The sequence below is a fragment of the Rhipicephalus microplus genome, unplaced genomic scaffold (genome assembly GCF_043290135.1).
Source record: "Rhipicephalus microplus isolate Deutch F79 unplaced genomic scaffold, USDA_Rmic scaffold_198, whole genome shotgun sequence".
Taxonomy (NCBI): Eukaryota; Metazoa; Arthropoda; class Arachnida; order Ixodida; family Ixodidae; genus Rhipicephalus; species Rhipicephalus microplus.
Genome location: NW_027464769.1, coordinates 1 through 25,178, shown reverse-complemented (window position 1 = coordinate 25,178; position 25,178 = coordinate 1). Strand labels below are relative to the sequence as shown.

At 42.9% G+C, this 25,178-nt stretch overlaps 2 protein-coding genes across 4 annotated transcripts; one reads left to right on the top strand and one right to left on the bottom strand.

Annotated features, from left to right (window-relative positions):
* Positions 1–13,661: 13,661 nt before the first annotated feature.
* Positions 13,662–18,501, bottom strand: LOC119187484 (uncharacterized). 3 transcript variants are annotated; one of them, XM_037435601.2, is made up of 5 exons: positions 18,289–18,501; positions 17,361–17,474; positions 17,152–17,301; positions 16,819–16,887; positions 13,662–16,295 (listed from the first exon to the last, which is right to left on the bottom strand). In XM_037435601.2, exons 1-5 carry the CDS (start codon positions 18,499–18,501, stop codon positions 14,112–14,114), a joined length of 2,730 nt encoding a protein of 909 aa, XP_037291498.1. In that variant the 3' UTR covers positions 13,662–14,111. The 3 variants fall into 3 exon arrangements, with proteins under 3 accessions (XP_037291498.1, XP_037291499.1, XP_075741697.1); XM_037435602.2 differs by having other exon boundaries at positions 13,662–16,292; XM_075885582.1 differs by lacking the exon at positions 13,662–16,295 and having other exon boundaries at positions 16,571–16,887.
* A 138-nt stretch (positions 18,502–18,639) lies between these two features.
* On the top strand, positions 18,640–24,934 carry LOC119187485 (uncharacterized). Its single transcript, XM_037435604.2, has 8 exons — positions 18,640–19,042; positions 20,569–20,681; positions 20,767–21,082; positions 22,068–22,204; positions 22,361–22,499; positions 23,022–23,096; positions 23,241–23,361; positions 24,777–24,934. Exons 1-8 carry the CDS (start codon positions 18,640–18,642, stop codon positions 24,814–24,816), a joined length of 1,344 nt encoding a protein of 447 aa, XP_037291501.1. The 3' UTR covers positions 24,817–24,934.
* Positions 24,935–25,178: the final 244 nt, after the last annotated feature.

The window sequence follows — 25,178 nt, the reverse complement described above, 5'->3', positions numbered from 1 at the left end:
TTTCACAAGATCAGGCGCTGCGCTGTGAAGCTTCCTACCGGCCTGCAGAAGTTTAAGGGAGCGTACAATAGCGTGGTTCAAGAGGACTTGTGGGGAATACTAGACACACTGGGTGTAAAAGATGGAGTCACTAATCGTTTAAAGGAAATCTATAAAACTAAGAAGGTAGTTAAAAAGTGGGAAAAACAGGTATCCAAGCACACAGTGGTGAAACGTGGACTTAGGCAGGCGTGCCCACTGTCACCCTTCTTATTCATGATGTACCTACAAGGATTAGAGGCCAAATTAGAGGCAAGGGGACTTGGCTTCAACCTCTCTTTAGTCAAACAAGGAAAACTCATTGATGAGGCACTACCAGCATTAATCTATGCAGATCATATAGTGCTAATGGCCGACAACAACGAAGATTTGCAGAGGTTGATGGACATCTGCGGTAATGATAAGTTAGATTTTAGATTCAGTTAGGAAAAATCAGTAGTCATGATTTTTAATGATAACAAAGGTAGTGAGCCTAGAATACAGGAGGTCACGCTAGAGATAACAGATAAATACAAATAACTGGGCGTATGGATAAGCAATGGGACCGAGTACCTGAGGGAACACGAAATATGCGTGACGACTAAAGATAACAGGAATGCAGCAGTGATGAAAAATAGGGCACTGTGGAATTACAATAGGTATAATGTTGTGAGAGGAATATGGAAAGGGATCGTGGTTCCTGGGCTGACGTTCGGCAACGCGGTCTTGTGCATGAGGTCAGAAGTTCAAGCAAGATTAGAAATTAGGCAACGTGAAATATGTAGGCTTGCTTTAGGAGCTCACGGGAATACACCAAACCAGGGAGTACAAGGTGATATGGGATGGACATCATTTGATGGCAGGGAAGCTAGCAGCAAGATAAAATTTGAGAAGCGATTGAGAGAAATGGGGGAAGAGCGTTGGGCTATGAAGGTTTTCAGCTACTTGTACATGAAGAATGTCAATACAAAATGGAGGAAGCGAACCAGGAAATTGACTGGTAAATACTTAGAAAACAGCAGGTGGCCTAACCAGAAAGAACTATCGGTTAAAAAGGAACTGCAGGAAATGGAGACTGACATGCGGAGAATTGGCATGATTAAGAAGTCCGCACTAGAGATCTATCGAACTTTTAAGCAGGAAATTGCCAAGGAAAGGATCTATGATAATACTCGGGGTAGTTCTCTACTGTTTGAGGCCAGGACGGGAGTATTGCGAACCAAGACATATCGGGCCAAATATGAAGAGGTAGACACAATATGCAGTGCGTGCGAAGAGAAAGAAAAAACTGCCGAACACTTGACAATGCTCTGTAAAGGGCTTCACCTTATAGTTCAAGATGATGGCGCAGAGTTTTTCAAAGCACTGGTGTTTAGGGACAGGGAGGGCAAAATAGACTTTAAGCGGGTAGACTTAACTAGAAGGAGGTTATCTGATTGGTGGCTAAAGTCAACGCACGATTGAAAATTAAACCCTTCACTTCAAAGTACCCGTCCAACTTTACTATTTAAAGGGGAAAAAAAAAATCTAGTGGTTGGTTCACTAAGCATTACGGCTAGGTGACGTTAGCCGCCGCCCGATCTAAAGGGTACGGCCACATCCATCCATCTATCCAGCCAAGAATATGCTCTCTGGCTTGTTGCTCCAGGCCTAGTCAGGTAGATTTTCTGGCCTCACCGTTGAATTGTTTGCTCATGTTGTGGCTTGCAAACATTGCGGTTTTAGGCTTCGTATCATCTTGTTCCGTCACCCGGTCCTCCAAGTGGAGGACATGTCGCAGTGTGAGGAGGGAGTACGTCAAGGCGCTGATAGAATGAGCTATCAGTCTTACCAGGCAGGCGGTTGAGAGCGCACCGAGGCAGCCGACGCACACCAGCACTATCCGCTTCCTGTATAATACAGGCTAGGGAATTATAGAAACACAGAGCAGAAATCAACTCTTGTGCCTCTCTCATGCACTCACAGGGCGGAACCTGCTTCGAACACTGAGGACCGAGCTAAGCAACACCATGCGTGACGATAAATCATGGTCTCCTATTGCAATAATGATTAAGGCACGCATGCAACTTAAACCATTGTCACGCAAGATGAATTCACAACAACATCGAAGTGAACCCAAGGCACGTGCTGATTATTATGTACGGTACTAGCACTAAATTCATGCAGACGTTTAGTTGGCGCTGCAGTAGGCCTATTTGAAGGAATGGCCACAGCTACTGCTGTGATGGAGAACGGGCTCATCAACATCTTCATGTAGATTAAAACGGCTTACCCCGAAATGGCTGGGAGTGTCACGCTATCCCTAGCAGTGGCACATGCAGTTGCATATTTAACGATTACAGAAATGGCGTACTGATTTCCAAAACACCTATCAATACTTCCGTCAAGGCGTAGCACCAAACACTTTATCGCACATTTCGGGAAACATTCCTTTTTCTCCCAATCTGGTGGCTAGGCATGACTACGCCCAAGAATAAGCATGTTATTATGTATGTCAGAGGTATTTTCATCTGATCCCTGAAAAATTATTTCCCTAAACCCATTGAAAAAAAAGAAAATGAAATTCGCACCTGTCATCACATTGCACCCCATCACAGGAATGGGATCAGATTGGCCTGGCGCTCAATACTCCCTTACGCTTAATCAGAGCTCGGTCTGGCACCAGCTCCAGACAAAACCATTTATAATCTCCTGTCTGGCACATCTGTTTCACTCTGCTCTCTCTCAACCAGAGTGCACCATGTACCTGTGGTTCACCCCTGGTGGATCTTTTTCACTGTTTGTGAATTGCACACAAAGCCCTTACTGGTAGATCCTATTCCCAATTCTTCACTATTCTCACGGGAGGCCACTCTTTGGGCAGCTTACATCACGACATGTGCGTGTCATGATGTCAGTGCCGTCTTTTTCAGAGTCGGCGCCGTCTTTTCTTTCTCTTTTGCTCCTTCCCTGTCCTGTGTTTCTGGTGTTGCGCTGCAAACAAGTGAAGATGTTAAAGAACACCAGATGTTCAAAATTTGCTTCTCATTAATATATCGTGGTTTTGGGAATTAAAACCCCAAATATATTGAAAGAAGATGCATGAAAAGGGAAGGATGATATTGGAAACTGGCAAAAAAGGGATGACAGACTTCTTAAGCTATGCTGCCATTGAGATTTTCAGCTGTTCACGCAATTCTCACACGTGGCTTTGATGCAGCTATGCACATATCACACAAGCATGCTGACTGTACAGTTAGTATAACTGCAACCTTCATGTACCCAGCCTTCATGTACCCTCTATGACATTTCAGAACATCTGAGTCAGTGTTAGCATCAAGTTATGTTCTTCATGCTGGGGAACCAGTGTGATGAGTTACCATTTCTACAGAATGAAGCCCTGTCTACCTGGAACAAGCTGCAAGATATATAACTAAACGGCCCTTTTCAGGGCCAGTCAATTTCTGTCCGGCTTGGATGCACTAACTGATTCCCTTTATCATCAACCCTCAATAAAACTAGCAAATGTTTGTACATGTGCAAGCAGTGTCATTCAATATCTTAGGAAATGCTTGTGAAGCAATTTAAAGGAGAATCGTTTTTCTGATCTCATAGTGAGGCATTAGGAACACCTTAGTCACACCAAATGCCATTATTCAATGAGAGGAACAAGAAAAATATTTCACTGGGAACTATGAAGTAAACAAAAAAACAAATGTTTTCAGATACTGCGAGATCATTTCATAAAAAAGCTCAGAAGTTGCTATGTGTGGCCACATTTAATCTGTGCAAGCATCGTGTGCTTACAAAATTCTGTACCAAACATAGGTTCAGCTTTCTGGAATAGACCGCGCTGCACAAGCTAGCTCAGTGCATGCACTTCTGTACCCTGCCAGAGAATATTTTTATCACCAGTATGTTGTAACGTGAAGTGAAATGGTGATTGCATACTAGGGCGCATCCTGCAGGACCCCAATAAAGTTGTTTCACTTGATCGGTTGGTGTGCTGTAAGCAGAACATTTCCAAGAAAAATCGTATAGTTTGGAGGAGGACTTAAGCAAGGAAAGGTGTAGATAAAACACTGGATTCACTGGCATTATCCTCACCAAGTATAACATTGTTTTTCTGGTGAAGCTTTGTGTCTGAACAGCGAGCCGGATAAGCTGGTAAAAACATGCAAAATGGGAAGTCTAGCACAGCAATCTGTGCAGTACTGCTCATTTCATGGAGCATTAATTTCACAGGCTTTGCTCATTGTTAGCGTTAAGCCTATATTATGTCCACTGCAGGGTGGAAGCCCAATCAATGTTCCCTGGCCTGTATGAGCCAATTTCATATTATGGCTGATAATTTCTCGATCTCATTGGAACTAATCACCTGCCACCCTCTGCTACATTTCATGTGTCCTAATATACATTAATTGACATTACTGACCTGTCATCCATCTTTTTTTCTCATTCCCAACTAATGCATTCATTTTTGATAAACTCTGCTTTCTTCCCATGTCTTAATATTATGCTAGCCTTTTTTCATTTTTCTGAAACATTATCTTTGCTCAGAAGCTAGAAGTTATCAGAAAGAACATAACGACATTCTACCTCCTGAGCATATGGCATCATCAATACAAAAATGTAATAAAAGTGAGAAAACATCCTATCTATATAAGAGGCCCTAAAATACTGCAGGAGGCAACAAATAAACTGGTATTTGTATAAAGGCAGTGACAAAAACTTTGACTACTGTCACTTATTCTGATTCTTGGGACATCTTTTTTAGTACATCATAACACATAATTACACATTTACACAATTTACACAGAGGAATTGCCACCACGTGCATTGAGGCCACCCTTCAGAAGTCGTGTGAGCACAAGGATGAGGTAAGCCTTGAAAACCAGACTAAAAGACTAAAGGATGCTGGATATCCCAACAGCACCATCACACCCGTGTGCTAAACCCTCCTGCAGAAAGTCAAGTTAAACAAAACAGGACCAAAATAAAAACAGAATGACCAAAGATCTTTGCATGCTATACCGTACGTACATAAGGTATTTCACAATATAAAAAAAATAGCGAGCCGACATGATTTTATCTCGTTATTTGCCATCCCTTGCAAGTTTTCAAAAGTGTGTGTACTAAAAAGCAACAGGAATAGCCATTATTTCACCATTCGTCACGAGAATAGGTATACTGAATGCCAATATAATGTTGTGTATGAGATACTATTGACATGTGGAAACGTAAACATAAGAGAAACTGGGCAATGTCCCAATGTTCGAGCAAGACAGCATGCTTAAAATGTTAAGAATGGCTATGGTAGTCGCATGGCCATACACTGTAAAGAATGTAAGTGCAGTTCTATGTTTCATAAAACATTGTTTTTGAAAAAAGCAATAACAAGAAATGAAAGAGAGACTGTGAAAGCATTTTCTTGTCAGGAAGGCCATGGATCAGTGCATCAGTATACCTTCACTCATCCATTTGGAGAGAGAGTATTCTTTTCTCAGTTAAGATTATATTATCATGGTCTCACATGTGTCGTTGTCCATGAGCACTGTTCTTGTACTCTGTAAAAAAGTGGGCGTAGTACCTTCAATAAAATTTAGTTGGCAGTCAGCGCTCTTTCCTGTCCTTTTTGTCTATTCCTGAACTTCTCTCACTGTTACTAGAACACAACCACGATGAACCAACTTGCCCAGATTAAGCTATTGTTGACGAAAAGTCAGAGCATGAAAATGCTTCAGGGGCTCAGAACCTCCTCACTACCCGTCTAGTTACGGCCCTGGTCTATGTGTTCCGAGAGTGAAGCACTAGTGGAGCTATCTAACTACCTAACGGTGAGGAGGGTTTGTGTATACTCGAGCTTGTTTCATGACATGGTGAGAGGTGGCAGGTTGTTGAAATAATATGCTGTGTGGGAGGTCAAGATTTTGATTGAGAACGCTGAGTATGAGCCAGTGACATTAGGCGTTCAAGACTTTTTGCGATATTCACTCTAGCATAGGACCTTGGTTGGTGGTTGACGTGTGCATTTGATCACATTGTAGTCTTCCATCATAATTTTTTTGCCACTTGGCGTCGACGCTCTTGAGTTGTACCAAAGTAATTAAGCATCCAGGTACAAGTATCTTCTGTCAGTGTTTCAATGAAGAGCTGAATATGAGTAATAGCTTCCATCGATACTTTTGGCATTGGTGTATGCACATTTCTTTTGAAGTTCTCTTGTAAGAGAGGCATTAAAGGTATGTTTTTGTGACTTTTTAGTGTTGGCCAGAACTGCTGGTGTGTCCGAACGGCTCTTCGATTGGTTGTGGTGTTGTCTTGTTCAGGGCCACAGAGCTTTCAGTCTTTTTTTATATTTGCCTTCACAGGAATGATCTTTGCATGCTTCTTCAGTACTTTGTATTATTCCTAAAGCATTGACTTCCAGATTTTGATTGTGGTGCTTTCATCTAGTGTTCAACTTCACGCTAGCTTCATTTGCACGCAAAGCAAGAACTCAGGAGTATGGTAACTTTTGCTATGGGTTTTCCCTTCTTCAGTCTACTGTATTTTTGCCTGTGTTGTCTAAGCGCTGACAGCCTCGTGGGACAGCTTTTTTTTTTTGTGCACTTATTGTGTGCCAATGACTTATTTGCCTCCTCAGCTAAAGACTTTTTGTACTATAAGAGAAAGCTCTGTCTGTATTGCTTTTGTCATTTGCTGATGGTGTATCTTCAGTATCTTTTCTCAGTGTACACTATACTTGAATGGAAGAGCAGCATGACTACCTTCAGCTGTTAGCAGGCTTTTAGCTGCTGTAATACTGATTGATGCTCCTTTCTCGGGCGTTCTATTTTGGATGGTTGGCATGTCATTGCTTCTTTTAAACTTTAAAACTGCAGGTGCACCTTTTTCTGGTTACACCTGGTATATTTTTCCAGTGGTTATATATATATATATATATAATATATATTGCTAACTTGAGAAACAAGGCCTCTTTACGTTAAGTGCACATCAGGTGGGAAGAGTACTTCTATTACTTGCCAAGATTGTGGCCCCTTCAGGTGGGAATCATAATGCACTGTTGATGTGTCAAATTCACATAGCATAATTCCAAGGCACTCGATCAATATCCAAGGAAGAAAATTATGTTCTTTTGCGTGAGTTTCAGCAACTCATAGTAATTTGTATGTAAATGAATACTTCATCATTCTTCGCTGTCATGTTTTATGGAAGCACATGTGCTTCGTTAATAACAAAAAAACACGCACGCTCACGCCACTGCAGCGGCGTGAGCGTGCGTGTTTTCTTTTTTTGTTATTAACGATTTGCCCTATGCATTCACGACACGTTTCTTCTTTTTTTGTGTGTGTCGTACTTCTCGTATCGCGCAGCCTACCGTTTTGGGCACACGTAAAAAAAGTACATAAAAAAGATGCGTTCCACGCCGAAATTCGCGTTCGCAACGAGCTGGGCACCGACAGGGTGCCCTACGACGCCCACACACTCCGCAACACCTTACCAACCGTTCGCTGCGATGTTGTTGGGAATTCGTGTGGTCGTTGCATGAATATAGCGCGTGCGTGCGTGCGCACGCGCGTCTGTGTGTTAGATCACGGCAACTGCATATGTTGTATGATTCAGTCACCATAACGCAACTGACGACCCCCGCTCTTCCCACACGTCAAGCAGCAGCAAGCGCCGTTAACCGTACTGTGCTGTGAACGCAAAACAGATTCGAATAGGTCGCGTAGATAGCTAGCCCGACACATGATACGATAAGATTTGCGTCAGATATTCGACGTCTACATGCACGCGTAAGACAGCGGTATCCGCAGCAGCTTCGTCATACGTACAGATAGCACCGCATCGGACGTCACGTCTGACAGAGCAACTTGATCGGTAATTTTTTCTCACTTAAAAAGTCTACCTTGCACAACTTCAACCAACGATTATGCATTTCAACGAGCTGTGCATGGTTTAATGACTGATTGATTGATATGTGGGGTTTAACGTCCCAAAACCACCATATGATTATGAGAGACGCCGTAGTGGAGGGCTCCGGAAATTTCGACCACCTGGGGTTCTTTAACGTGCACCCAAATCTGAGCACACGGGCCTACACATTTCCGCCTCCATAAGAAATGCAGCCGCCGCAGCCGGGATTCGAACCCGCGACCTGCAGGTCAGCAGCCGAGTACCGTAGCCACTAGACCGCCGCGGCGGGGCATGGTTTAATGACGAAAAGATAGTTCTAATATTGTGCCCGGCACATATATTACTCTCTCTCTAACTTGAAAAATCGGCGCGTGAATTGGGGCCAGAACAGCGCCAAAAAGCAGCACACGCAGAAATTGGCTCATATTCTAATATTATGACATCGTGATGTTGACTTTTCAGCTGACGCCGGCAATAACGTTCAAACGGCGGGCCAATAATGCCGGTCTTATTGGATGGCTCCGCCCATATTGGCTGCTACTTGTACAACCTGGCCCGATGTGTCCGTTCTAATAGGCCGGCACAGCCTATATGGGCGGAAAGTTCTGAAAGCTGGCCCAATATAACCAATCTAATAGACTGGCACAGCCATCATTGGCGGAATGTTGTTAATGCTGGTCCAACATAGCCGTTCTATTCGGCTGGCAGAACCAATATTGGGGGTACGTTGTCAACGCTGGTCCAACGTCGCCGTTCTATTTGGCTGGCATAGCCAATCTTGGTGGTACGTTGTGAAAACTGGGCCGTTCATGGGCCAGGCAATGCCGATCTATCCCCAATATTGGGCCAAGCTTCTGTGCTGCCTGGGCGGTATTCAGCAGGAGCTGGCACAGCTGTATCATGAGGCAAGGTGTCCCGGAGGGCCTGGTGCAGCTCATCCTTGATCACAGTTGTAATAGAGTTTACTGTAGGATGAGGTGTTACACCAGCCTTTTGTAACTCTTCACGTATTATACCACGGATGAGTTCACGTAGATAGTCGTTGTTGGTTCTAGTGGCGGTGAAAATGTCGGCAGTAGACATGCCATTGACTTGCCTGTTGTATTGGTTGGATCGCTGCTGCAGCATTTTTTCCATTGTCACGGCCTCGGACAAGAACTCCGCGACCGTCTTCGGAGGGCTGCGCACGAGGCCGGCAAAAAGCTGGTCCTTGACACCGCGCATCAAGTGACGCAACTTCTTGTCCTCCGTCATTCTTGAATCGGCCCGTCGGAAGAGGCGCGTCATGTCTTCGACGAACGTGGTCACAGTTTCGTTTGGCAGCTGGACGCGGGCCAGAATAGCTCGTTCAGCTCGTTCTTGGCGATCAGCACTGGCATACGTCTGCAGAAGTCTACGAGAGAATTCGGGCCACGTCGTCAGCTGTTCCTCTCGGTTTTGATACGTACCACGTACGTGCCCCGTCTTCGAGATAGAAGTAGACACGACCCAGTTTCGCCGCGTCGTCCCACTGATTCAAGGCGGCTACGCGCTCGAAATCCGCCAACCAGTCCTCAACGTCTTCGTGCTCCGAGCCATGGAACGTCGCCGGTGCGCGTGGGCTTTCCAACGTGTAGCGGTTCGACGTCGTGCTTCCCGTGCCGGTCGCCGAGGTTTGCACCGAAGCGCTGGTCATGTTTGTCAACGTGGTGGGAGCAGTATCGTCGGCTTCCGGAGGCAATCCCCTGATTCGGCGGCTGGTCCGATGCACGGGAGTATTGACTGGCACTGGACTCGTATCGCGGCTTCCTGGGGGGGTCTGTAGCATCCGTGAGACTACCCAGCACTTCCACCAGTTGTCACGATGAGTCACAAGTACTGGGGGGATTTAATAGAGCACCAGGTAGCTAGCTCTAGGACGATGCGTCAGTCGTGGCTGGCTCTCGAGCAAAGAAGAACGCGATCTTCTTTTTTCCTCCAGATTTAGAGCCGCTCTTGCTGTCAACCTACGTGCTGGCGGCAATATGCACCTAAAGCTAAGTGCACAGGTGTTCTTGCTTTTCATTCTAAAAAGATTTGGTCGCCAAGGCCGAGAATCAACTTTTGCAGTGCAACATATTGACTGCTAAGGTTCCATGGCAGCTAGTTTGGCATTTTATTTATTTACATGAGTGTCTGGAGGGGAGTACCAGGTGGTTGACTGCACTCCTTTCCCAGAAATTTTTAATATTGTCACGGGGGTGAGAGAATGAATGAAGTAAATATATTTACAAAATATACACGGAGAGTCAGAGGCAGCTGCAGCCAAGATGGAAGAACAGCAGCAACAACACGAGCACGGTCGCTTTCATCGTCTTCGTCGTCTATGATGCTCTTTCGTTGCCGATGTCGTGTAACAATATTCTTCTGTGTAGTAGCCATGTCCTTTTACCCAAGCACTTACATTTCACTTTTTAATCACTTCTTTATGTGTATTGTCACGCCCAGTCAAAAAAAGTGAATGGGTCCAACTGGTCATACCAGTTCCCATGAATTGGTCCCAAATGGCATTAATTGGAAGCCAACTGGAATGCTGAACTTCAATAGGAAAGACCAATTGGACCTTATAGTTCCAATTGGCCAGTCCAATTGGTTCACCGCTGACCATTTGATCTCCAATTGGAATGCTTGTTAGTCCAATTGGCTGCCCACATTCCAATTGGAAAACCATTGGAACAGTGCATTCCAATTGGCCTCCCAATTGGCATCCCAAATGGTGTGCTTGTTGGTCCAATTGGTTGTACAACTACAATTTGGGAGAGTGTTGGAACATTGTTCTTTCAATTAAAATTTGTTTCATATACATAAAAGTTGATATTTGTTATTTACATGGCAACTTAATTTGCTATAGGCCAGGGCAGAATTCCAGGCTCAAGTAATTGTCATGATTCTTATATATTGGAGTCAATTGAGCCATGTATACATATTTTGAATTGAAAACTTCATTGTAGTGTGCATTAGGTTATGTTCTTCAGTCATTTATGTTCCTTATAAGCAACTTTTTTTTCTAGAGCTGTGGCGTTTACTATAAGGTACATTTTAACTCAAAACAGTGGGACAGTTATAGCATTAACAGTTAACATGAGTTTGAATATGGTACAATTAAAAATGCAGCTAGTTCTGCTGGTTTGTGACCTATAGCTGTGCTCATAGAAGCAGTACTTTCAGTCTCCTGCTGGGTGATTGCCTGGACAAAAATAGGCCCATTGCTACATGCAAGCTTCATCACTTGTTTTTGTCATTTTTTTTTCTTGGATATTTTGTGTAGACGAAGTAATAGTCACTGATGTGGGTATAAAATTAAAGGTTGAAGTTGGTGCACGAAAGCTGTAGTGCAAACGGAGTGTAAAAATCCAGCACAGCACACATGTTGTGGGAATTAGTCATATGCGAAGCAGTCAGCATGCGTCAGCCAATGCTGGAAATTTCATTTTGAGCCTTCAGCGTTACGAGGTGGATAGACATCTTTGTCCCAATTGATTAGCTCTGTGCATATTGTAGACTTTCCAGGCACATCAAGTACACTGACGCGTGAAAGGTAGCTTATGGCACAACATAACATCAGTGTTCCCATTGGAGCTTGCACTTCAGTTATATTACCATGAAGTGCATGCTATCGAGTGATGATGTGCTTATATACAGACAAGTGCAACCCTTGAATATTGCTCGCACAGTCCTAAGTGCACATATGTAAAGCTTATCACATTGATATAAAACAGGAAAGCCAACTCTGCAACTACTTTGTCCTGACAAGGTATTTTTCATTGTACAAGGTATCTTTCTAAAGTAGTTTGAAGCAGTGACTGAGTGGAGGCTGCCATGCAGAATTCCAGGGTTTGATTCTGGCTTCACCCACGATTTTTATTTTTTGCTGCCATCTGGATATTTCGCGACATGAGCTCATTCACACTGTTGTGTTAAGATTTCCAATGTCTGGGCTGATATAGCCTGTGAATCACTCACAGCTAGTGGTGTGTGAATAGTGAAATTTCATCTTTGATTCTAATGACGCCGAATAGTGGCCAAAATATAGAATACGTAACATTTTATTGAAAATTGAAAGGAAGAACAAATTAATGAAGTCAGCTTGTATCCTCAAGCACATAACGCAGTAAGTGAATGCTGCCGAATGACAACAAATTGTCCTATAATAATACTGTTGTCCTTCATCGTTCCAAGTGCTTCATGCCCAAAAATGGCAGCATTTCTTGCCTAATTATAGGTCTTGATATATCTTAATGGATAGACTATGCAACCTCTTTCTGCACAGTAGTGCTTTTGAAATTAATGAAATCACAGCAGTATAACCTTGGTGCTGTTTGTACAACAGAAGACAACCACGCATTTCCGAGAAAAGCTCGTGGCATTCCACCACAATATGTTTATTAAAATGGGCAAAAATACAACAAGTCCAGGCATAAGAACACTCAAACAAAACACAAAAATAATAATATGCATGAAATATATGTACATATGTAAAAAATAATACACAAATGCACAAAATTTGCACATAGTTGCATCTGAAATTAAATTACAAATTAACAGTGCACATAAAATTTCACAAGGTATAGCAACTTGAATGACATATGCCACTCTGACAAAACTGAGTGCCGAATACCCACTGCACACTGGCCATGACGTGCTTGCATTTAGGCAACTCAGACAATTTTAAGAGGTCAATGGATTTCCGTAAAATTTGCTGGTTAGCAATTTCCTTTACGTGACCTGCAGTTTCTGAGCATGCATGATCTTAGTTTTTCCTACGTTTAATTTAGTTTCAATAAAGTTCAATTGTTAGGCGGCGCTCATACTGTGTCCTCGTCCTGCGAGATGTCGTGTTCGCACCAAGTTTCAATGTACGGTCACTCACACCAGTGTCACTAGAGCTGCAATGCTGCTCATGTGCACAAACCCAGCTTGTAGTGCTATTATTTCACATAATGATGCCACAGAAGCATGGCTTTCATTATATATGTATCAAGAGTACAATGAGCAGCCACTGTACCTGCTTATGCAAACAAATGCACCAGTTGTTTTGCACTATCACTAGCACTCTTCCAAGGAAAATGAGCAAATGGAGAAAGCAGTGCCCCATAATCTCTTAGTGATTACACCTATGGCTTACTCAAAAAGGGCTAAAACACCTAAAATAGCTTGCTTAATTTTGAATGGCCTGGCAAAACAGAAAGAATTTACGATCGAAAACGATACATTCGAGAGTACACAAGAATATGTATACCTAGGACAACTACTCATGGGAGAACCTAACCACAAAAAAGAAATTCACTGAAGAATAAGAATGGGCTGGAGCACATTCGTCAGGCACTCTCAAATAATGTCAGGAAATCTGCCACTATCATTAAAGAGAAAAGTATACAACCATGGCATACTGCCAATTCGGATGTATGGTGATAAACCATGGAGAATAATGAAACAGCTAGAGCGAAAGCTGAGGACCACGCAGCGTGCAATGAAACGTAGAATGGTAGGAATAACAATGAGAGACCGGAGGATGGTAGCATGGCTAAGAGAACAGACAGGAGTTGCAGATGTCCTAGCTGACATCAAGCGAAAAAAATGGACCTGGGCTGGTCTTGTAATGGGCTGGAGCACATTCGTCAGGCACTCTCAAATAATGTCAGGAAATCTGCCACTATCATTAAAGAGAAAAGTGTTCACCAGACAACTGGTGAACAATAAGAGCAACAGAATGGTTACCAAGCGATGGTCAACACAGTTGGGGAAGGCAGGGAGTTAGACAGAGCGACATAATTCGGAGGTTCCCAGGAATAAAATGGAATTAGCTCGCACAGGATATGGTAAACTGGAGATCATTGGGAGAGGCCTTCAACCTGCAGTGGACTAACACAGGCTGAGAATGATGATGATGCCCCGCCGCGGTGGTCTAGTGACTAAGGTACTCAGCTGCTGACCCGCAGGTCGCGGGATCAAATCCCGGCTGCGGCGGCTGCATTTTCGATGGAGGCGAAAATGCTGTAGGCCCGTGTGCTCAGATTTGGGTGCACGTTCAAGAACCCCAGGTGGTCGAAATTTCCGGAGCCCTCCACTACGGCGTCTCATAATCATATGGTGGTTTTGGGACGTTGAACCCCAAATATCAATCAATGATGATGATGATGATGATGAATTAGGGAACATAGAATTGTCGAAGAAGACTACAGAGAAAGAGTGCTGGGAGGTGCACATACATATGAAACATTTTCCACATTGATTAATACACTAACACTTCTTATTTCTAGAGGCTGAATAATTACTGTAGGAGACTGTTTGAATAACACTTTGTGCACATGGTTAACGGTCACCAAGTCATACTTTACTGGTCGGCACCGAAGTTTCCAGACACATATGCATGTGTTATCACCACTTGAAATGATCTTTTCAATAATGGCAAATGATCCATCCAAGAGTTGAACAACTGAAGTATTAGTCTTTTTCTTTGACGCGTACAAGCAGTCTGTCAGGATTGAACCGTTTACCATCATTCTTCTGTACTTTACAGAGGGTGGCAGAATTTCTTGCTCAGGTGATGAACAGGCTGGTGGAATACAAGAACCACTTCCAAAAAAACGGGTGCCATCACTGCTGCTTTTGCTTTTGTGAGTGACCTTGGCATCAAAAGAATTGCAATACAGCACCACGCTAGGGCTGGCAGTCAGATCCTGCAGCTCCATTACAGTGTTTTCAATCTGCAGAACTCTACACAGCTGGTGTGGAATTCCATTTGCAGCTTTGATGGCCTCTTTGAGGCTCCCATTTCCCGATTCAAATGGAAATGCGGAATGTGCCCACAGGGGTCCCCAGTCGTGGATACTCTTGACAATATGTGTCAGCTGGTGCATGTTATATGTCATGAAAGCTTTTCCAAAAAGCATTTCTGAGCGCACATGAAACTCTAACAAGAGTTTCTCTGCTCTGTTAACTTCAGCAGTTTCGATACTGCGCTGCAGCATAATATGTAAAGCTTCCACCAAGCATGCCCAATGCTCAAGGTATCTTCTCTCCAGAATACCATGGAGCACTGGGATGCTGTAATATAGTATCCAATTCTCCAGCTCTTTAGCTTTCCACCATCTCCGCTCTTTTGTTGCTCGCGGCAATCTTTTCACGTCTCTCGGTGGCCTGATAGCCAAAAGCCTCTCATCGACCATGTTTTGCTTGCGACTGAGGGAGTAGGCATAACCTGATGACTCAAACCACAAGTCTAAAAACTGCCGTGCTACACCGAGTAAAATACAGTGCATGTAGTCAGGGACAAAGCCTGATACGATATTAAAATAGGGCAGGCCGATCAACGGAGATGCTGTTTTAACACCATTAACAGTCACACCTTCCCTAACTGCAGTCATCATATCTTCGACCATCTGGCTTTCAGTGCGCTCAGTGGGGTTCAATGGTTGAACAGGGTACTTAGTAGAACCACCAGCTCGTTCACCTTTCTGCAGACACCAGTTACATCCGAAATAACCATTAAATTGTGTGACACCTTGCATAGGTGCCCTGGCAACAGAGTCAACTGCACAACAAATGCAATAAGCTTTGTATGTCTGCAGTTGACCCTTCCGCTCCAACACAAAGCCATTTTCACTGAGGTGGCTCATTTCCTTTACAAATGTGTTCTGAAAAAGCTCCATATTTGGTTTCTCCTTCCAAAACCACAATGCCGCAAGGACGAGTTTTGACATTCTCTGTTCAGCTGGGATCTCATTAACAATTAACTGAATAGGCCAAATGGACGTGCCACTTGATTTGAACAGCGGTGTGCCATCGGCATTTAGGGTGAAGGTGATTCTGGGCCCACACTGCTGTGTTGAAGCTGCGAATTTGTGGTACATTTCACCATCACATAGATCACCCAGTGAGCCATCATGGTGAAGTGGCTTTGTTAGGTCAAGGAGTGCACAGTCTTTCAACAATCTTTGCAACTGTGATTCCACATCAAGAGTCACAAAAAAAGGCATATCAGATAGACTGGAAACACTCGTTCTGTGCCCACACTGTATGCACTGAAAAGAGGCATTTGTTTCAGCATTTTCTATATGTGTGAAGCATTTGGGGCAAAAACAATAATATGTCATGGTTGTGCCAGTTTTGCTCAAAAGTTTGGAGAGCTGGTACCGTGAATCAGGCAATATTGGATGTTCGAAAATTCTGTTAATAAGGTCCAACATGCTGGTCAGCCCAGTGAATGACAAATTATTTTTCACAGCGTGCTTCAGCACCATGAGGAGAATGTCACCTCTGGACAAAACCACTCTTTCAGTGATAACATCAGTAAATAACTCTCCAAACTGCGACTTGCCACCATGACTCGGCCCCGTGGGACTGTTAGGCATTTGCTGCTGAAAGGAGAAAAGAAATAATTGTTCAAAATGGCAGCACTCGACTGAGACTTCACAATTAATTATCCAAGTCAGCTAGAAATCGATCCCTCTTTTCTCGACAAATGATGCCATATATCCCAATTTCTGTGCCACATACCCACGTCCATGACGGTTGGCTGATTTGCTGCATATAGTTACCGTGGCCGCCGCGGGATGCCGCCATGTACCCCCCTCCCTCCGTGCACTTGTGATTACACTGACAGTAAGCCACGCATTTGAAGAAAAACAAGAAGGTGCTCAAGGTCATGATGCACAATGATAAAGGGGCACATGTTCTTGCCCCCTTGTCATCCCCCTCCCTGCACTGCTTTCACAAACATAGCGCTGTGTGTGTGTGAGCCTTCATTGTGTCTTCGTTTTCAGTGAGCTCTTACCGTTCATAAATTCTGCATTTCCAATGCCTAAACAAGCTAAGTGATCCCCCAGCAGTTAATGACATCAGCCATGTTTGTGTAATTTTTGCAACTTCCGATGGACCTACCATGTCATCTTCTGAAGGCAGCTCTCCAGGATCATGTTGCTCTGAACCATCCTCATCAGACATGGACAGCTGCAAAACAAATAGAGCAGAGAAAACACAAAAACGATGAAACCAAGAGAAAAGGGAACTCGTCAGAGATCGGCACCACCTCGACGTGTGACAAAGCCATGTTCGATTTTTAGTGCAAAATCTGCAATGACACCACATATGGAGACACAACAGGCACAAGTGCTGTCATGCCTCTGCGATGTCACCGCATATTACTAAATACTCCGAACAACCACTTCTGTTATACAAAAAAATACCCACATAAATATAGATATGTGTGCATACCTCTTCATCATTTAGCAATGTGTCATGGGAAACCATCGGGTTGGCATGCTGTGGCCTATCATTGGTTGCTTGCAGTTCTGGAGTAGTGGGACTGACCGGAGCAGATGTCACCCTGGAGGCTGCTGTGCTACAAGCATCGCTTGAAGTTTCCTGCAAGAAAACAGCTTATTAATAAAAATGCACTTAACGTCTCGAACATACTACCTCACCTGTTCATCCTCACTACTCAACGTATCAGTTCGAAGTATGCCATTTATATCTGTCGAGACTGAAGCTTGTCCTGCTGCTTCATCATCAGACGAGGATGTGTCCATAGGCACCTCCTGAATGCGAAGAAGTATCTTAGACATATGTGCACGCCTTAAGTCGAAGCTTTACTGTGTAAGCTCCTATCTAATGTATCGTAATAGAGAAAGGTTTTTGTTTGTTTTTGAGAATGACAGCATCAGTTCTCATTGGGTTTGTTGCATTTAAACCCAATGCTAATAATAATATTGGGTTTACTTAGACAAAAACTTAACTCAATGACTGACTCAGCAATGACAAGTGACATCACAATTTTGCTAATAACAAACCCAAGGCACGCAAAATCGATTAATTACGCATTAATGTAAAATATAACTAACCTGTAGGCAAGATATTCGCAAAACTCCTGCGAACATTGTTACCATTTTACGTAAGCCGTGAATTCAGACAGAAAAGTCCGCTTTAAATGTTCTAACAGATGCAATGTACTGAACTGCTACAACTGCTTTCAATGCCCTATTAGAGATTTGTTAAAAAAAATTTTAAGTCAATGTTAAAATCGGTTACAATGACCCGCTCAAATAGCGGCTGCCATTCACAGCCGCTTTATTTGTACTCAAATGTCGCAGCAATACCAGTTTGCTCACTACCAGTTGTTCACTAAACAGTAATTTACAGCGTGGTTCGGTACCGCCAAGCGAGCGATATCTGCCGTCAATATTTACGTTCACCCTCGGCAACTACATGTGCGGACAAACGCAGGTTGTTCGCCCACACAAACTGTTGTTAATACGCTAGGCGTGTTATGCGAACCAAGACATGCAGTCTCGTGTGAGTCTTGAACACCAGCGCCAATTGAAGGCGTTAGAACAAAAACAAAGGTAAACTTACACGCTGTTGGCAACCCCTCTCAGTACTTCTCGGTAGCACAAAGTCCGATCCATGGTTGATATATCGTTTATATGGGCCTCTCTTCTTTCTCTTTGGAAGTTGATACATTATGACCGCATTAGACGATTTGTTGGTGCACGTGTGGATGCTCCTCAGATTGTTGTTGAGCGCACAACCGAACACCACTTCAGCACAACGGCAACCATGGCACATCCTGACTGGTCAGCGTCACAAAAGATGTCCAGTTTCGTATTTCAATATTTCATTTATTACTGTAATATCTGTACATCTGGTAAACCAATATATACTCATAAAACCTAAATAAAATGGACATATTAATATTGAAGTCATATGCGTCTATGTAGCACGATGTGTTTACGTGGAAACCTGTATCTGCCAGTCGGCTTGAAGTACGAGCTCGCGGCTCGCGCGTACGTTTACATTCAGCACGTGCAACGGCAGTCTGACCGCTGGCCGCAGATTTGCGTGCGATCCTGCGAAGTGATCATTCGGCTGCGTATCCTCTTTGTGTTTTTTTCGTGCACTAACGGCACAGTGTACTGCAGAATGATCACGCACGCTAAAGTACGTTACGAAGACGATCGGAAACTTGCGATTGTGGATGTTGGCGACATCGAAAACTTCAAACCAGAGCACGCGAAGGACTTCAAGTCCAAGTTCTTCTATTCTGTAAAGTGGACCGATCCGGACGGGACCTCTGATTACTACCGGGCTCGGATCCTAGCTTTGGGAGGTAAGCTCTTCGTTTGCGACCCTGGCACACATTTATTTTGCCTTGTCAAGTTCAACATTAAGTGCATTTTTGTGTTCCGCGGTGCGCATATGCCTATCGTTGATGCTATCCGGTGCGTGCGGTCGGTCGGCAGGTATAATTTGATTAATGAAACATAATTTTGTCTTGAAATGAGCGTAGTTCAAATATAGTCTTGCAACTTCCGTTATTTATAAATAGGCCTAATGAAGCTAGTGTATAAAAATTACTATATATACTCAACTGTCTTTTGCGCTCTTGCAAATGCAATTAATATGCCTAAAACTTGTTGCTAAGTGAGATGGATATCTAAGGGATCGCCTTTCTTTCTATTCTTCATGCGGTACAGCACAACTCGATAATATTCCTTAAAATGTATGCACTGATCCAGATCATAGACCCCTCTCCTCCAACTTTTGACGCTATTGTCTGCGAAGCTTCCAGCGTACGGCACGTGGCAAACTTGTTGAGTCCTTCCCAGCTGCCTTTATGTTTTCAGAATACAGTAAAAGCTCGTTAATTCGAACTCGAATGGGACTATAAAATTGTTCGTATTAAGTGGAGTTGAAAAATTGCGCAGGCGCTAGAATGAAGACATTGTTCCACACTGTGTGGAGAACCCAGAGAAGCCACCTCTGGACTCGTTCCCGCAAACTAGGTGATACTACATGTTTGTGGCAGGTAATTTCATAAATTAAATTCAGGCTGTGACAGCAAGAGAATTTATTGATCAGTCAGTGATACACCAGAAACAAGCATAGACTACAAAGAACAGACTACAAAGAACACAGGACAGAGTTTAACAGAACGAGTGCAACCGTCAAGTGGTCTTATTTTCATGCGTAGTGAATAATAAGGCTAGTTGATGCTTGCGCTCAGTCTGTAAAACTGCGTTCTTTGTAGTAGTCTTCATAGCGGCGCCCTTCCATAAGTGCATTCAACTATTATGTAGGTCAAATAAAATAATTATTTTTGATCATCTGTGTTCATGCAATAATCATTAATTCATTATCTTCACCATAGCAGTCAGATCCCCCCTCCCCGAAATAAAAAAAAAAAAGGAACCAGGATTTGCGTGTATATATATATGTATATATTGCGTATTTGACCTCTCCTTACACAAATGCATATACGCAAACATCTAGAGCTCAGTTATACAGTATATACAGTAGTCTTATGCAAAGACAGTTAATGAGCACATGTTTTATGGTTGTGATACTACGCACATATATATTCTCCCTGCTTCTGTTTAAGGCTTACATGCATATAGAGCATGAACTTTTTTAATATTGAAACAAAGACTACCGGAAATTTCAAGGATCCTTTCATATAAGTAGAAGGCTTATTTAAGTGTACACTTAGCATAATATTCCTTCCCACTTAATCTGTTGTCACTCTTCTGTGTTTTTCTTTATACTTGCAGTGCAGCCTAGTCGCACATCCATGGCTTATAATGAAATTATTTCCTCGTAACATTTTTCAATGTGTACGACCTCAATATTTTCCAGAATCTGAAGACGACTTGGAGGGGGAGGGAGGAAGCCGGCAGAGGCCTAGGTTTGAAAAAATGGCTTATTCACCTGACGGCGGAAGTGAGGATGAAGATGATGTCCAGCCAGAGGTACTTGTTTATGCAGTGCCATATCATTCTTTATGCATTGCACAACTTAAACAGCCTCATAAGACATTTTTTTGTTTGTGTACAGCGTCCCGTGAAAAAGCCCTCTGGCCCAAAACAGGAGCTCTTGGACATGCTGAAGAGAAAAAAGGATGACATCTGCCGAAAGGAGGAAACAGCTACAAAGAAACAAAAAAAGAGGGAGACCTATGACGATAGGGGCAGCCTAGTCAGTGAGCTCAAGAACAAGCTACAGAGGCTTGAACAACTGATGGATAGAAAGAGCAAAAAAATAGAGCAGCTCCAAAACAAGAATAACACATTAGAAAAGGAGGCCATGGAGCTGAGGCGGCTTAATGTGAGGCTGCAGGAAAAAATTCTGACAGCCTTAGATGAAGGCAAAGGTATGGAATTCGGCTTTTCGTAGTTTTGTGGCTTCTGTGGCTGCTATGTACGTAGACTTATTTGTAATTTGTATGCCAGTAGCATGGTCACACATTTTTTTTTTTTTTTTTCAGGTTTGGGGGGGAGGGGGCACTCAGCTATGCTTTATGTATGTTTATGCATGCATTTGTATGCGCGTTTATACACATGCCAAACTGAAATTTCAGGGGGGGGGAATTATGGGCTTCCTTAAATTTAAAGCTATTCCTTACAATTTCAAACCACAAAATCGAACGAAGTGATGTTTGTGCATACTACCATGTTTACACATTCTTACGATAAGGAGCGAGTTTGCTTATTTAAGAAAATTACAAAAAAATATAGGGTATTGCAGTTATAACATGAGCTCGCCATCCTATGTTGGAGAGCTTCTCTTCTGACCAGTGGTGACGACCTTGCATAGGACCACAAAAGGCTTTTCAAGTCAGCGGAGCATGAAAGAATTTGTCGCACTTCTTCATCACCCAACAACTATATGCTCATTTACGCCTTGATGCCACTGCCTATGATTTTCGAATATCTTTGGACAGTTTATTGTTTTATTGTTAAGCAAATCCTTTTGCATTTTCTTCATGTTTTACCAGGCAGTGGTTGCATGTGCAAAACATTGCATAGATCCAACACGTCCATTGTCACTTAGAATGCTCTTTGAAGGTGCTTTGAAACAAAATAATAAAATTGCTGTTTTATGTGTAGCCTGGTTTCACATCTAATATGAGGTGCATTCTCAAATTGTTAGTTACAAAAAAAAAAAAAAAAGAAAAAAACTCAAGTTAATACAATACTTGCATTTGGTACAATTTCTTTGATGTAGCTATATTTTGGGTGAGAGCCTTGATATTGAAACTCATATGTTTTGAATGTTGATTGCTGACAATGCTGTCTTCTTAAAGTGACTTGAGTTCTGCTGTTTGTAGTGAGCCTCGCTTCATGTTGATGGTGCAGGCAACAGTAGAGCTGCGTGCTCAATTAAGAGCAAACCGGAGCACTCAAGGATGGAGCTCATAGATATTGACATGGATGTGATTCCAAGGGAGACAACACCGCCACCAGATGATTGCCCAAGAAAAGAGAATGCCACGGTAATGTGCATATCTAAAGGGCAGCTTCAGGAATTTTTAGTTTTGCATACAGTTGTCGTTGTAGGTGAAATTTTTTTTGTGCTTGCTTAACTGTAAATGCTGCTTTTTCAGATGGTTGTTATGATTTTTTTTTTGCAATACATTCCTCTGATGCAGGTGGACATTGGCAGTGGCCTTCGAATAAATTCTTGTGCGTGGAGTCACATCCAGGGCCATCAAAAGGATTCTCTTTTTGTGAAAGACCTGCTTCTTGGAATTTGGCCAAAGGAGCAGCTGAAAAACCGCTCTTTGCAAGGTATGTTGCTGTTCTATAGATTTTTTTTTTTATAACGACAAAGCTCTTTAGGCTAGCCTTATTCTGTTCAAGGCAAAGAAATTCCTAGGTGGGTATGTGCCACAGGAATTGGCCAATCCCCAATGCAAGTTCAGCAGGTGCAAGTGTTAAATGAAAACTGCTTGACGGAGTGGAGCATGTCAAACATGGGAGAGGAAGAAAGAGAACTAAGAGGAGTAAAGGCATAAAATGATCGAAAGACTAGACTCGGAGAAAGAGATAGAAAAGCAGAGAGCAAGACAAAGAGAAACAGGAAGAGAGTGAGAGACATAGATAGAGGAAGTAATCAGTAGAGAGAGAAAGGAAGGGAAGAAAGAGCAAGAAAGAAACCGAGAAATTAAAAGGAGCAACAAGGAAGGCTGCCCCGCTCCGCTGTTTCTTCAGGCTTGGCACCACTAATGCGAAGCTGCCATAATTTTTTTTAGCGCTGTGAACTAGAAGTAGCAGTATTATAGTTAACCACTGTTCATTTGTGTCTTGCAGGAAAGCGGTGTCCACGATTTCCGGATCGGCCTGCAAAAACTCCACTGACGCCTTGGAAAGTGGAAGTGATGCGGGGTAAGTGTCCATGCTTTTTAAGATATTTTGGTGTAGACTGTCTTTGTTCATTCTGCCTCAGACCATATTCTTATAGACTCCATTTTTGTTTAAGAACTGTTTCTTCTTGCCAGTTAGTGATGCCCTGTGAACCTTTTGTTTTAGATTGTTACAGACGGCGACTGCAGCGCCAAGGTATTCCTGAAAACCTTGTGCCTGCTGCACTCAAGCAGCTAAACCATTTTGTGGTGGAGAAGCTGGCAGACCTTGAGAGGATGGCAAAACGGTGAGATGCAGTTGTAAATGTGTTTTGATGAATTTCAGGAAGGTTCTTGTATGTAGTTTTAAATGACATGCAGCCTTGTAAAAAAAAGTGTTCAAAGCATCATACTGATTAAATGCCATGCCAGTGCATTTACTCACACCTGTGAAGTATGTGTGAGATCATGTGGTAAAAACTAGTCTTGAGCTCCTAGCACATCAAGTTAGCACTTTACTCACATCTGAGCAGGCCCAAATTCTAGGCTGACCCCCTAAGGTTTGAAGCCAGAAAAAAGAAAAGAAAATGTTACCTCAAATGTAGACCCAGCAGGAAAACGTTTACAGTATGCAAAAAACTCAAAACACATACAGTAGAACCCAGATATATATATAGAGCCATAAAGGAGATTGCAAAATAGTTTGATATGGCAGCAAAGCAGACAACTCGTCCAGCTTTCTCCTGTGTGTGTTTGTGTGTACAATGATTCTCTGCTGAACAGTGCTGTTCTCTTGAAACCCGGCGCCTGCTACAATGTGTAGCCTGCTATGTATGGTCACAATATTACTGCACTGGGACCCCTTTCCGTGCTTGTTTACTATGTCAGTGTCTGTGCAGTAACATTTTCTTGTGCGTAAGCGTTCACTTCTGACAATAAGCGGGTGTTGCGTGCATCATTTTGGGCCAATGTGGCGGCTATGCTTTTTTGTGCAGTTAAGGCGGTTTTAGCTATTCCACCATGGCACCAACGCATTTGGGTTGTTGCATATTAGCAGTATGCAGTAAGTTTAAATGGCGCTGTGCCTTACATGCTGCTAAACAGGTAGTCGAAAATGCCTAGTGCAATAGGGCTGTCGGCAATCCGTTGCACTCTCATGTTTGTCAGTGGCTGCTATCACATTTGCAGCCATCGCCACATGTGCTTAAGTCTTAATCGATGGCCAGCCGGTGCGTCCAAATGAAAATGTGAAATATTTTGCACAGTACAGCATGCTACTGGCCACACCTAGAGTTGCGGGGTGCACCTTGAATCAACAAGCTTATGAGCCTTGATGGCATGATCAATCCATGGTTATTATGCTGGTGGAAACAATTACTGCTATCACTCAACTGTAACAATTTTTTAAGTACTCAAATATAAACCAACCCGACAGTATTTGAGTTTGAGAAAGACTATTGGCCTAGATTTGCGTAAATATGATACACACTCTGCCTACAGCAATAAGCAATGTCATTACCTATCCCTAATATTCTGACAGGTCCATTTCTAAGGATAGTTCTGCAGCAGGCTACCATTGAAAATGTTGCAAAGGGCCAGCTCTCATGCCTTGAAGTCGTAGTGTGGTTCAAGCACCACAATGTCGTTGCATCATGTGTATATGTAACATTAGCGATGTGAACTTGTAACTTTCATGCACTTGTGTATTTTTCAACACTTTCAGGGAGAAGGACAACCTTAAGCCACAGGAAAGCTGTGAATAAGGCCAGCAAATTCCAAGGTCAAGAGTAAGCCGTGCCTGCAAATTTGGTCTAGTCATTTTCCAGTCAACTTTTGCAATACTTGTACAAGTAATAAATTATTGTAAATCAAGTACCTTCATTTTATGGTTTTTATTTTATGCATGTGCAATACACATCACTCACGACCAAGCATACCGGATCATTTTGGTCAGGATGAACATTTTTGCTTTAACAATTTGGTGTGCTCTTTGCCCATGTATTTCAGCCAAACACCAATTTGTAATGGAAGAATGTTAGGTTCAAGCTAGACCAAGCTAGAAGTTCACTTCAAATGGTTGACCAGTTGCACACCAGCCAGCTCTAACTGGATGACCATGTACATT